Source organism: Squalius cephalus, assembly GCF_949319135.1.
Source record: "Squalius cephalus genome assembly, chromosome: 24".
Taxonomy (NCBI): Eukaryota; Metazoa; Chordata; class Actinopteri; order Cypriniformes; family Leuciscidae; genus Squalius; species Squalius cephalus.
The window spans coordinates 22,236,218-22,251,198 of NC_137145.1; the positions used below are offsets into that span (position 1 = coordinate 22,236,218).

At 38.2% G+C, this 14,981-nt stretch overlaps 1 protein-coding gene across 8 annotated transcripts in view; it reads right to left on the reverse strand.

The window, feature by feature from the left end:
* Nucleotides 1-3,258: 3,258 nt before the first annotated feature.
* Nucleotides 3,259-14,981, reverse strand: part of strbp (spermatid perinuclear RNA binding protein) — a 92,197-nt gene continuing 80,474 nt past the window's right edge. For 4 of the 8 annotated variants that reach the window (XM_079861393.1, XM_079861391.1, XM_079861394.1 and 1 more), the window contains exons 15-19: nt 14,570-14,704; nt 13,496-13,636; nt 13,103-13,235; nt 11,482-11,532; nt 3,259-4,836 (exon numbers count right to left, since the gene is read on the reverse strand). In XM_079861393.1, the coding sequence (XP_079717519.1) occupies nt 4,742-4,836; nt 11,482-11,532; nt 13,103-13,235; nt 13,496-13,636; nt 14,570-14,704 (555 nt within the window). In that variant the 3' untranslated portion in view covers nt 3,259-4,741. Of the gene's footprint in view, nt 4,837-5,837; nt 7,441-11,481; nt 11,533-13,102; nt 13,236-13,495; nt 13,637-14,569; nt 14,705-14,981 lie in introns of those variants that run through there. The other 4 variants (XM_079861395.1, XM_079861398.1, XM_079861397.1 and 1 more) reach the window with 1 other exon arrangement.

The following is a 14,981-nucleotide window of genomic DNA, read 5'->3' on the forward strand; positions in this document are numbered from 1 at the left end:
GCACTGCAGCAACAATGCAGATACATCTGATGTTTATAAAGACGGACTGGCTGCGTTCACACTGGCACAAAAAAAAAAAAAAAAAAAATCAGATTTTTTACTCGCATCTGAGACAGAAAAATCTGCACAAGATCAGATTTTTCGCATCTGTTCTGAGCCACTTCCAAATGTGGTTTTAAATCAGATACTGATACATATCTGATATATGGACAATATCTGACCTAAACATGTATATCCGATTCCCCTTGGATTTCCCGCTAGGTGAGGGTGACACGTTTGCCAACACAGATAGCTTTTTAATGTTGTATTATGAAGCAGATGTGGAGCATAGAAATGTGTTTTCAACCTCTGCCCCGTGATTTGTATAAACAGCTACACTACTGAATACTTCTTTATAACGAGAAAACTTTGCAGTTTTTGTCATTTCTCTCTCTCTCGTTAATTTATTCAAATTCATTTAAATAAACATACTCTTTCAACACTTCTTTATTTCACTTCAGAATTCTAGATCTAAGTGAACCGTTTTTACCGTTATCTTACCGGTATCCGTTTAGTCAAATTTTCGCGCGCTAACATTCAATGACAGCTTTTAACTGATCCATGCTGTAAAGTAATCATGGTTCTAACCAATATGAATTAATAATAAATAAATAACAGAATCGATTTGGGTGGGAGTTATATTTTCTAAAGTGAATGTAAAAAAAAATCTGATCTGTGCATTAAAGGGATACTCCACTTTTTTCGGAAATTTTTCGAAACTATTTTTCGGAACTACTCTCATTCCGGCGTAATAATCAAGGAACTTTGCTGCCGTACCATGGGTGCAGCAGGCGTAATGATATGACGCAGAGCCTGAAAATAGTCCCCAGCTCGGTAACTTCTTCCAACGTGACCGGGACTAAGTTTGTCTAACCTATTAGAACTATTTTCAGGCGCTGCGTCATATCATTACGCCTGCTGCACCCATGGTACGGCAGCAAAGTTCCTTGATTATTACGCCGGAATGAGAGTAGTTCCTAGTCATATAGGCTTAGAAAATCGCAACTTTTCATTTTCCGTCGATCTTAGTACACGGTTTAACTACAGAGGAGTCAAGTTTTAAATAGGAAAAATATTGAAACTCTTTGGTCATTTTGAAAGAAATGCTATTGGACTCATCAGAATCAATGAACTATGCTAAGCTATGCTAAAAGTGGTACCGTCAGAACCGGAGTTCGGCTGAATGGATTCTAAAACGGTAAAACTCAACTGTTTAACTCTGGGGGAGTTGTAAAATGAGTATATTTCCGAAAAAAGTGGAGTATCCCTTTAAGCCTTGCAGTGTAAACGCAGCCTATATGGCTTTTACGCTGGATTTGTATATTTGTATTAATGAAACATCCCTGTAATATCTTTATTGACTATAATAAAGACGTAATATTTTACAGCACATTTGTGAGTGTGGGAAATCATATCACGAGGTAATCTTGGTTAAAGTCATTCTAAACTCGTGTCTGTAAACAACCATGTATTTTCAAATGAAATAAAAATTCTCCTAATTTTTAATGCCCAAGCACCGATGCTGTGAGCACCCTCTTGGAATTGCTCAGTTTATTCCTGTTTTGAAATTGCAAAGGCGGAATGTTTTACATTGAAAATTGATTGGATTATGAAAATGAGCGTTACATATAAGCGAACCAGATGATTAGAGGAGAGCGGTTGAAAAATAAGAGGGATTGTTGATTTCAGCCAAAAGTCATTGCAGAGGCATTTATTTGATTAAAGTTTGATGAAAAAAGGTTAACTTACAGTGATGAATCATTCATAATAAGCCAAGGAATGTGTATTAAAGTAAATCGGGCCAATTTTCATTTCATGTTGACTTTAGCGTTAATGAGTTTTATGTTTGCAAACTGATAGACACAAATAACATGGAAGACTCTGAATCGACGTAATGTAAAAATGAACACATTCTTTGCTTCACTTTGTTAGCCCTCTGTTTGACTATCTCAATATAAGGTTAACTGTGTTAGCGCCCAGTTGTCAGTCTTTTGAACTGCGTAATGCTGGTGTGGCGTCAGATCGAGGAAAGGGCCTTGTGTGTTTGCCGATCATTCATAAAGCTCAAAGAAAAAGAAAGGCCATTTTGTCTTTTGATGCGCTTTTCTCTCAAATCTCTATTGCATTTCCATACAAAACTTACCCATACAAGACTTACCAGCTTTAATTCAAAACTGACCGAAGTCTCGTCTGGTTGGGGAACAGAAAAATGAATTTGTTTTCAAAAATGTTCCAAAAAGTTTAAACCGAAAAGAAAGAAAGGTTACGCTTTATTTTAAGGTGACGTTGTTACATTGTCATTACTCAAATACTTACTTGTGTACTAAATATGTACTTATTATAGTGTTACGGTTAGGGTTTGGTTGAGGGTTAGTTGCTTGTAATTTACTATAGTAAGTACATGTAGTGACGTGCAACTACGTTACCTTAAAATAAAGTGTTACCAAAAAAAATAAGTCATTATGACAAACAAGTATATTTAAACTGTTATGATCATATGATGCATGTTGTACTATTGCTTTTATTGAACTATTCTATACTATTATTCTACGACTATTCTGTATTGTTTCTGAGATTATATCCCGTATTTTCCTATTTGAAAGCTACACTATTACACATTCAAACACAACAGCTAAAATATGACTAAATACATGGGGAAATTTATATAAGAGGACACATTCAATACATATGTGAGCTGGGTTGTGTCCTGTTTTTGTGAAATCCAATTTTTTTTGCCTTATACATTTGGGTTTTGGTGAGAAATTGTGACATTCAATTGCTTACTGAAAGCACAGTAAAATATCAAAACTACTTTGACATACAAACATCAATACATTCCTAGTGATATTGGTTGTATTATCTACTTGTACATGTGAAGCTAACAAGAGAAGGACATTTTTATATAAAAATTACTTTCATTACTTAACGATAAGCATTCAGAGTACAGTAAAACAATCCTGACGGTTCTTTGAATAGCTGTAAATCTGAATATAGCACAGCTAAACTGATATCATCAAGCGTATTCCCATTTCTGTGCTCTGTGGTTGGTACTGTATCTGGGAGTCTTTTGAGAGCTGTTATTAATTAGTTGGCCTAGAGTTGCGCTACAACAGACCTGCTGAAGAAAAACGCAAAAAGTAAAAAGCGACTGCTCGCTGCTGCATTAACCCGAGGCCTGTTTCACAACACGTGTGAGCGGCGGTAAAACATGCATTGCGCTTTCACACCCACAGAACTGCAGTACTACTGAGAAAAATAGGGATTTCTGGTTGACTAAATTGAGCATTTCCTTTAATAACAACCGGAGTCTATTAAACAGCTATCGGGAGTTAGCTAGCTACTGAAAACTGAAAATGAAAATTGCTCTACACGGAACTGAACCCAAACACAAAGTGTAGCTATAAACTCCTTCAATGATCTGGATTCAGTCTGATTTTCTCCTGTTTGTGTGCCTGTCGCTGCATAAAAGCCTTTAATGCTAAATATTGTGTTGCTAAATAGGTTTACAGCACATTTTCAGCATGTTTTCTGCAAGAACAGGCAGAGCACAGAAACTTGCAGCTACGCTTCTGCTATGATTGTGCAGGCAATGTGAATGCTGTAACATGGCCACTGAAATGTGTCCAAATATGTGCCTTTTGTGTGCAGTGTGAAACAGGCCTGAGAAGTACGAATGACAGAATGAATGGAAAGGCGAATGAAGGGCCACCTATGCCGCGTTAAGAGAGTCACCTGTGCTTTTGCAGGGAGAAGTGAGTGAGTGAGTGAGTGAGTGAGTGACCGGGTCACACTAGCTGCCCCTCATACCGTGATGACGTGTACGAGTATGCACCCCAGTCAACGGCCAGAAAGAGGAAACCAATCTGCCGTCGGATGTGCTTTAGAAAGACCTGCGTGTTCGCCTGTGAGGTGTGGGTGTAGGCGGCACGGTGGCCAGATGTTTGGAGGACGACCTCTTAACCCAACCAGAACGCCAGACTTTGGTGGACTGAGCAAAAACACGCACACGCGCGCAGATCTGACGAAAAGACACGGCCAAGCCGCTCGAGTCGGAGAGAAGGAAGCATCACTAATCTACTACAGGTAGATTAAGAAAAGGGCTTTCATATTGCATTTCACAAGAATAATTTACTAGATTAAATTGCTTAGCATATATGTATACTGTATATATAAAACTGGAAGAAAGTTATATCCTAGTATAATGGTTACATATCACTTTCCAATTCTAAAATAATTAATACCAAGAATATGTATATGTATATATATATATACTGCATATAAATATACATAAGTACATCGGTATATCTACACATATATATTTATAGTGCCATAGACCATACATATATATGCATGTATTTATAATATAGCCACACATACACATGTGGTGAATATACAATGAAAATGACTATATTGCAATGCCAAGTTTGAGTAAGACTCAACCGAACATTCACATCTCAAGTAAGCTTAAAGCCCAAAAGAGTTCAAGTGTATTGCTATATAAGGAGGAACCGAGGTCCCCAGCCGGTTTTCGGGACGAGCAAGTCAAATAGAGTATTGCTTTTGTAAGAGTGGTGCATTTTTGGATCCTTAGATTGGGTTTGGATGGGTTTGTGAATGAAGTTTGGGCCGTCTCTGTGCGGTGGAGACAGCCTGGTCATGCCTGGAGTGGTACGACAGTTTAGAGCCACACAACCTGATGGTTCTAGAAGTCAGAGAAGAGATCTTGAGGACCCAAGTGAATAAAAAAAGGAGCGATGGTCCGCGGCTGGTAAAAGGGATTGTCAATGAAAAGACCACCTACAGTGAGGACAAGAGCAGAGAGAGCTGCGATTAATGATGCGGCACGGCAGGAGGCAGCGGTATATATATATATACATTCTGATGGCAGGAGGGAAATGGGGTTAGGGTGTGCCACAGGGGTGGATACTAGGGTCTCTGCTCTTTCGGGCTGTACGTGGGGTTTTCATTGCACTGGGAGCGTCTCAGGTTAATAAAAAAGACATCAACAACTTAAGCTGCACGGTTAACTTTCCGACAAAACGGAAAAAAACTTGGAGCTCATTCCTTTGATACAAGGCAGAGGAAATGTGAAACGTATGTGGCACCTCTGAGGTTTCCATACAGATGTAGTTAGTACATAACTCTGACAAATCAGATCTGTTGTGATTTTGGAGAGAGTATAGTACAATGACTGCTATCACTACCAAAGAGGACGGGCCATTGGTTCTGAGTGGACACTTGAGGATGACCATGACGAATGGGAGGGATCCGTTTACAATGAATGGGAATATAGTGACCACTCGTTTAACCATGGAGATGGAGTTCCTCTTTGGTAAGCGATGATCATGACCCAGCCATAAGCCAGCACAAGCATTGATCCAGATGATCCAACGGGAACCAATGGAGTCAATGTTTCATGAACGTTAAATCCAGAACGTTTGTAGAAACAGGGACTAGCGTCTTTGCAGAAGCCAATGTTATATTACAGGTGTGCGGCATCGTCTGTAGCTCAAAGGGTCAGGAACAGGGTTATTACAGATAACTCAAACCATTTTTGTAAAAAGCTCATGAATAAAATTCAATATAAAAAAAAACCTTTTTATTTTGAAATAAATCAAATAAAAATGGCAAAATCAAACTAAATAAACATGAAAAAACCATCTCAATCATACTAAAATAGCAGTGGTTAGGAAAGACCCCCCGAGCAAAGTGAGCGCACGTGAACCTCAATGTGAATTCGCTTGTGCTGGCCTTTGGAGGAGTATGAAATAACATCTCACACACAATAAGACACTCACCAAGAAGTCAAAACAAAAAAGGACAAAAAGACATTTCAGTAGCATGTCTCCATGGATCCCTTGTTGCTGCTTTCGATTCTCCGCTGTAAGGCTGTGACTGGAGGCTCCGGTGTGTGTCCATGTGAGGGGCCGTGTTTGAGCTGTGTGTGTAATGTGTGTCTTTGTATGGTTCAAATCTACTACTAACTGTTCAGTCCTCATCTAGAGCCTGATCAACCAAACCTTCTGTGAGGAGACATCAAGGTAATGTTTAATGACTATGAATGGAATAATCAGCTTCATAACTAGCTCGAGACAGGGTCACCATTCATTCATTGGGACAGCAAAAGGGGTCAGGTCAGCATGAAAGGGTTCAAAGGCCATCTCGACATGCGTTAACTGCCCAAAAAAGCTACTAAACTGCAGGCTGATATTCTTAAACGTCCAACGTTTTAAAACAAGCTCTGTCTGGAAACACAAGCTGCTAGAATGAAATAAAAAGGAATGTTCCGGGTTCAATACATGCTGTCAATTATCACAGAAGAGAACGGACTCGTCCCTCAGTTTGTAAAAACAAATTGTGAGCACAATGTACTTGATGGAAGTCTATAGCACTGGAATTTTTATATCAAAATACATAACATTAAAATATAGCTTTAACATTATACATGTTAACACAGTCAATTCTTTGATTTGGTCGAACAAAACCAAACGAAAAAACTAAAACATAAAACAAAATAACTTCAGAATAGACTTACATAGACTTCGATTTAGTCCAACAAAACCAAACCAAACCAAACAACTAAAACAAAAAACAAACAAACAAAATCAAATGAAATACAAAACAAAACAAAACCTTCAGAATAGACTTTCACAGAAAGTGCATTACAGCAGTTTTCACTTACAAACTGAGGGATAAATCAAAGCTTTTTTCTGTGGTCATGAACAATGTGAAGATGCTGTCCATAGAGCACAAGTCGCATTGAACCTGGAACATGCCTTAAAACTTCTTTAAGTATCTGAAAGCTACACCAAATGTTCATTCAGAGCTGCTAAAACTGCTATAGAAGAACATATAACTGCTTCACGAGTAACTAAAGAGGTCTGAAATATACAACAGTCAGTGCTTGGCAGTTGATGAAGATAAAGGTTTATTTGTAAGCAGTAGTTTGAATTAGACCTATACATCTTAAGCACAGCTCCTGATATCCGTATATAGAGTAAGCCTGTCATGCCTATTCCCATTCTACAAGAAAAACCATAACAACAAAAGAGGCTGATATAATTTAAAATGTCCAAAAATGAGGTAACAATTCACAGTACAAATCCTTCAAGTTTTCTTTCTGAAGAACATAAAACCTGTATTTGTTTAAAACCAGAAGACAAATGTGATAATGATCAAATAAAAAGCTCTTTACAAATATACCCTCATAGCTGTCCCTGCGTGTGATAGGGATGTGCTCTCTGACCTTCCCTTCTCACGTACATTTACGCGGTGTGTGTGTGTGTGTGTGTGTGTGTGTGTGTGTGTAAGGTAGACTCCTGAGCTAAAAGAAAGAGTAGTGGGGGACGGGGTAGGCGGGCACTTTCATGACGGGCAACAGAAGCATTCTCTTGGGCAAACCTAGAGAGAAAATGAAAAGAGCACTCCACATAAGTCCAGGACAAAATAAAAGACCTGAGGGTGTTTTTTTTTAAATGAAGCTAGAGCCAATTCAGTCTCATTCTAGCATGGGGATATGAGCCCAAGAGAGGGGAGGAGAAGAGTGAGGTCAGGTGAAGAGAGAGGGCAGAAATCAAGCATTCATTCAGATAGGAGATGACACACATGTACCTGCTGGCTAAAGTCATGTGATATGATATACACATACAGTTGACCTGCTGAACCACATGGTATATTCAGTCATCTTATGAAAAATGGCTCTTGAGTAGGGCTGGGCGATATAATGTAGATTAAATAAAATCTAACAGCTCCAGATCTTTCATTTGATTGGTTGATATTTCAACAACTTGTCACAGATATATTGAATGATGGTGTAATAATTTCAATATTTTCCAGCCTTTATGTATTTGCTTGGAAAGTATGATTTTTCTAAAGTCCCCAAGATTTTAACCAAACAATCACCAATTTCGGCATTGTATAAATCAAACAATAAAATACAGTGAAATTATAGCTAAAAAATTCATGGTATGTTTTCCACACTAAAATTAATTCATTAATAATTAATTATTAATTAAAATTAGCACACTAAATTAAAGGAATAATAATTATCTATTTGATTTTGCTTCATTTACAATGTATAAATCTAACAAACAATAATATACAGTGACATTTTTTCAGCTTTTCACAAACTTAAAATATTTATTTTTATTTACAGTGTATAAATCTAACAAAAAATATTCAAGGTATGTTTTCCACAGTTTTTATGAAATTAACACACTAAAATGATTTTTTTTTTTTTATTGTATTTCACAGTGTATAAATCAAACAATAAAATACAGTCAAATTTTAGTTTTTGTTCATTGATTTTAAGAGAACTGTTTTCCGGAGACAAGTTGAACGTTTTAAATCCGAGACACTAATAAAAATATCTGTCTTTATCACTATTGCATTAAGTTGCGACATTAATTACATATAAGCAGGTTAGTTTACTAGCATAGTCTTGAAGAAATGTAAAAACAGCACAATGCCATTGTGATATTCATGTCCATACTTAATAATGTCCATAAATATTCAATATATCACCCAGCCCTAGTTTTAACAACTAGACAGAACTATCTAATTGAAAGTAATAAAGTTAATGGTGGTGTCTGAACCATATATCTGAATTGTGGGTCGGGGCACATGGAGGGTTACAGGAGTGATTTGCTGGCTGGCGCTCTTATGTGGAGTGTTCATTCTGTGCCGTGTGTGTGTGTGTGTGAGTGCATGTGTGTGTGAATAGAACTGTAGTCGTAGTCTCACAGTCGTTCCCATTTAGAAATCCCAAAGCAGCAACAGGAGGAAGAGGGTTGGACAGCGTAAGATGACTGGTGAGAATTACTGCATGCACACAGCTCTCAGGCACCAAACCGGAGAGACGTCAAAGAGAGGGCCGCACTGTTCTCTTACAGCACAATACCAGGTTTCACCTTCCACCTAAAGGAACAGTCTTTATGTGGCAGGCAGAGACCAGGCCGCTGGGAGCAACCCCATACACCCACCCCCCCTCATCCTGCGAGGAATGAACACACAAACCCTCGTTCCCGCTGAGCCCACCTCACCTAGTCCCCCCTGCACATAAGGCTCATTCAAAGCATCTTCATCTGGGCCTGACCGGAGAGGCGCTTACAAGTCTGTTTACTGTGTGCGCATTCCTCTATTTGTGTGTTTAGAAGTTGCAGTGCGAATGGGCGTCCCTGAGCGGTGTGTCTGCGTGGAGTATAACGGAATAAACTACGAAAAACTGTGTCAAAACTCAGCAGCAGTTTCAGACGGTTATGACAATGGCGCGTGATGAATATTAAACATAAAACGGCAGTTATTCGAGGTCAGTCAAATTATTAACTGAAATTAAAACCATTAAAGCCTTTATTGGTTTTTCTAAATAGAAATAAAGCTAAAATAAAAAATATATATAAATATTCAATGAAAAACTTATTTAATAAAAATATTTAAATGTTTTTTTTTAACTTGCTTTAAAAAAACTACTAAAACTGAAACCAATATAAAGCTGAATAGAAATATTTTTTAAACTAATAAAAATGACAAAAGCACATAGCAAAATTACTAAAATTTAAAGAAATTAAAAATAAAAGCTAATTTAAAACATTAATAAATATACTACATAAATAATACAAATGAACTGTTCTGAATGTGCCTTCTCTGCTGTATAGCAGTAACAGTATGTCCGAAATCGCTCTATAAAACAGAGGCTGAAACACTGCTGAGGTTTTGAAGTGTACATCTGATGAACACTTAACTACTACGCGCACTTTACTCATCAGTCAGAGCTTTCTCTAGTCTAGGATGTACAGGCGGGTGGACTCAAGTTTGAAGATTATACTGTGTTAACGAGAATATTAACTGGGGATGCCAATTTAGAAAGTTGATTTAATGTGATTTATTATTAAAAGAATTAAGTGATCAATTTAAAGGGAGAGTTCACTCAAAAATGTTAATTCTCTCACCATTTACTCACCCTCAAGCCATCTTCAGATAAACAAAGAAGATTTCTGAGAGTCCATGTAACGTCTGCTGCTCGGTTGACGCATGAAAACCACACACAGCAATCGTGACCGTAATCCATACAACCCCAGTGGATGAACCAATGACTTCTGAAGCCAAATGATTGGTGTGTGTAAAAAATATAATACACTAAATGTACATTGTCATGAGAGGGACAATGTGACACGTGACATACATGCTTTGTGAAGTTCACATGAGAAAATGCGGTCCTCCGTGCTTCCACGTTACTTCTCACGTGAACTTCAAAACGCATTAAAGTCACAACACAATGTCGCTCTCATGAACTCTCATACCAGACTCAATGATTTACAGAAAGTTAAAAAATAACTTTTTTCTTACACCTATTGTTTGGCTTCATTGATTCCTTCACTGGGGTCATGTGGATTATAGACTGCGGCAGCCTTTCATTATATGGACTCACAGAAATGGAGGATGGCATGAGGGTGAGCAATGATAAGAATTTCATTTTTGAAATCTCTCTTTTAATATTATAAACATGCCCCCTGACCTGTACAGAAATCAAATAAGGGATTTTGCTACTAATGGAGCGATTCAAGCAAATAGTAAAGGGCTGTTCACACCTAGGATGATAACTATAATGTTAACTATAATTATAAAGCTTTAATAATTGTACTAATTCCAGAATGATTTTTCCCCCATTGTCAGCCAATCAGAATCCACCCGACTCTAAAGAGTGCAAGCATTTAAAGCGGACGCTAATATAGTATATGTTAAATCATTCTTGGTGCGAACATGCTTTTAGATGGCGCAGAGTTGAACTATTAAAGTGTTATTAAATGGTGTCTTAAAGGGATAGTTCCCCCCCAAAATTAAACTGTCATCATTTACTCACCCTTATGTTTTTCAAGCCTTTTTTCCAACCATTTGAATGAAGGTCAATGGATTCCAATGTTGTTTATTGGAACCCGCTGACTTTAATTGTGTGAGGAAATACAGATTTGAAAATGATATGAGGGTGAATAAATGATGACAGAATTTTCATATTTGGGTGAACTGTCCCTTATTTGCCAGCTAGTCGCAGTACTAGTCTTCAAACTGTGCTTAGCGTGATCTCTCCTCTCAGGCCATCATGCCCAGCGGCTGCTTTGAATGGTGTAACTGTGTGCTGTAGACAGTAGCACTACGCTGACGCTTCGAGAGCCGCCCAGAGTCAGGAGAAACGGGCCAAGCGTCGAGCAGGCAGACTAGACGAGCAAAGTCACACTCAGGCCAGGTGCAGCAAGTCTTGCTCCAACCACAATTAAGAACCAAAAGGTTATGGTTCAGTTCCATCGTCCAGGGAGTCGTTTCGCTACGGGATTCTTTGTGGGGGTTTGAAAGCCCAATTGGAGAGCTGAATGGGGGAGTAAGTGGGGGCAGATTTGGACCCTAGACCCTGACTGGAGGAAGGGAGGACGGGAAGGAAGGGGTACGTACCGTATGCAGGAGTGGCGGCCGCAGCGCTGTACCCGTATGGGGCTCCAAAGCCTGTGAGAACACGGGATTCATGACGGATGGGGAAGTAAGTGTTAAGACTCCTTCACAATCTTACTGACATGAGTCATGTGAAAGAGCCTTTCTGAATACTATTATATAAACTATAAATTGATTATATGTAAATACATCTACTCATAAACAAGCAAATATGGATGCAAACAGTGTTGTGACAAAATACCATGTTAAAAACATCATGAGTTGGTGTTCTCATCAAAATGCAAGCTTACTGACCAGATCATTTTTAAAGCTATTGAAGCTATTAATTAAAGCTATTGAATATAGCATTTTTCATCATTCCCTAAAAATGTTCAGATAACTGAAGGAAATATAAAAAAAGAATAAAAAAATTTAAAAAACTTCTGCCTATTGTTTGGAGTTTAGAGACGCACAATATATCAGTTCCATATCAGCGAAATAAAAATGTTTGTTAGTATCGGTCAATCGTAGGGATGTACCTGAAGCCGAATACTATGTTCGGAAATGAAATGATGCAATGGAGCCTCTAAAGGGACATGGTGATGGAAAAAAAATACGAGATGGAAGGAAAAAATATATTCCAATGATTCTGCGTTCTCTTGCAATTATATAGTTGTGTAATTATATTGTATATAATTTGCGGGCATCAGGGATAGCTATCAATATGCAGGGTATTGAAATCGCTTTTGAATGAGCGCTCGGTTTTTACTTTCACTTAACCTTCGCGATCACTCGTACTCTGTGGATAGGGAGCAGTGGCACTGACCGCACATTATACACGACAAGATATTTGTCAATAACACTCAGGATCTGTTGCGCATCAAATCCTCCGCCATTGTCCTGTCAGTCATTCTCCTTACCCTCTTCACATGATCAGTGAAATCTAACTACCGCAGCAAGCCTAACCATGTCCCTTTAGGGGCTCCGTAGAATGCGTTACTCATTTTCCGTGCCTTTCCAAATTCGGATTTAGGCTTCAGGGCGCATTCCTAGTCAATAGCATTTAAAACAATTGATTTTAGTTTTCAGTGTATTAACCAAAATAGTACAAAAATTTGTTTCAGCCATTTACTGTTCAAAAGTTTGGGGTCTGTAAAAAATAATTTTGTCTCTTGCACTCACCAAGGCTGAATTGAATTGATAAAAAAAAAAAACACACAGTAACAGTGAAATATTATTTCAACTTAAAATGCTTGTTTGGTGCTCAAATTCTTATCAATATTGGAAACATTGTGCTACTTAACATTTTTGTGGAAACCGTGATACAGTGATTTTTTTCAGGATACTTTGACGAATATAAAGTTCAAAAGAACAGCATTTATTTGAAATAGAAATCTTTTGTAACAAAACAATTTGTCTTTACTATCACTTTTGATCAATTTAAAGCATCTTTGCAGAATACAAGTATAAATTTTTTTTTTTTTTTTATCTTACTGACTCCAAACTTTTGAACGATGGTTATAGGTAAATTGGGGCTTCTTTTATAGAAATGCATTGTTGCATGCAATTTTACATGAGTCAAAAAAGTAAACTTGAAGTAAACAGGCTTTTAGTCACTATAGAAAGACTGTCATCAAACACACACCTGGCGTGACGTATCCCGGTGCGGCCGCAGCGCTGACGAAAGCTCCTCGCGTGAGAGTGGGTCTTCCTCGTCCTCGTGCGGCCTGGACCGCGGCGGCAGACACAGCAGCAGCTGCAGCTAATGCCCCTTTACTCTATAACACACACACACAGGCTTTAATGAGCACTGAGAATCTACAGTAATGCCACAGTGTTTTATGTGTAAGGTTGCCACAGACTGATTTCTGGAGAAAAACGATGAGTTAGTCTGCAGGTCCCAGTTTCATCCAGGATATCTTTATCACAGAATATCTAATCCAGCAGTCAGGAATCACCAGGCACTGACCCCGGTTATTGGAGAGACACACTGAATCTGGACATTATTGATCACTAATGGAAGCAACCGACGACCTACCGGAGGGATTATTTTCTTCTTCTTGTTTCCAGCAGCATTAGGCCCGGAGAAGAGTTTCTCTAGAGCTGCGAGGGCAGCGCTGGCTTTGGCTACTTTCTTATTGGGCCCTGCGCCGCGAAACTTCTGCCCGTCGACTTCCACCTGCCAACGAGAGCACGGGATGAGGAGGGTTGAACAGGAAATTACATCATACATCAGCCATCAATGACTGAAACGTGAGATGATGTGTATGATAAGGTGCTTTCTTTTTAAAGGTCGATCGAAATTGGATTTTGCTGATATGATGACAATGTTTTCAAAGAAAGGCAATAAAGAGATTGTTGTGCTGATACTAGTAAAATCCATATATTAAATGTGTTAATGTTCTTTCCTGTAACGGGTCGGCCCTGAGAGAGGCTGCAAGAGTTTACTTTGAGTAAACCAGAAAAGTTTATTTCGTAAGTAAAATACTAAAATATCCAGAAAAAAATACTGTATGCATAAGACTTAATTATAAACAAGCCTAAAATACACTGGGACACTTATTTTGAAATGTCTATGCGTCACTGCTCCCGGCTCATTCAAAAAGATAAGAGAGATAAGCACTCTTACAGCCACTTACAAAACATTACAATATTAACACCATAATCATTTTCAGAATTCATCAATAGCAGATCAAAAGGAATCACTTAGCATACCATTTTTGACTTTGAAACTCACATCACTCACAATTAAATTAGAGCCTTTTGAAGTTTAATAATCACATTAAACCATATTGCGATTCCTGTTTTACGTCCCCAAATTTGCAGCAAGACCTCTTGAAATTATAATTAAGACTTTTGTTATACCAAGACTTTTTGTTATACTTTTGTTAAAGTCACCATAAAATCAAAATTGAGAATTCTCAATCTCAATCACTCATATCTGCATGTTACACAACAAACATTAAAATCTGGGTTAAAGGTTTGTTCAAAACCCTCACTCCAAATATGACTAATAATAATAGCGTTAATGCTCGTTTCAGCAAACATCACACATAAACAGTATTGTATTGCCGAATAGGGATTAAGAGGTACATGTGTGTTTGAGGCCCACCTCCATGACGAAGCGTTTGTCGTGACTCCCTCCGCTCTCTGAGATGAGCTCATACTTCAGCCCGCGACGTTTCTCATTGAGCTCCATGACCGGGTTCTTCCCGCTGGCCGTCAAAATAGGACCCTGAGTTCGCACCTAGATGCAGAACATGTTATTGAACTGAATCAACACAGACTTGAGCTGAATAATGATACTATTGTCCTCTGTAGAGCTGCTTTAGAGCTGAAATCATGTTTCAGAATCGAAGAACTTAGTAACATTAACACTGTTATTTTCTTGTTTAGTACTGTGAAGCTGCATTGAAACAATTGGATTGTAGCCTATATAAAGCACTTTCTAAATAAATGTGACTTGACTGGAACAGTAAAAACATTTAATAAACGCTTGAGTAAATGTGGAGTTTGCCGTTTGT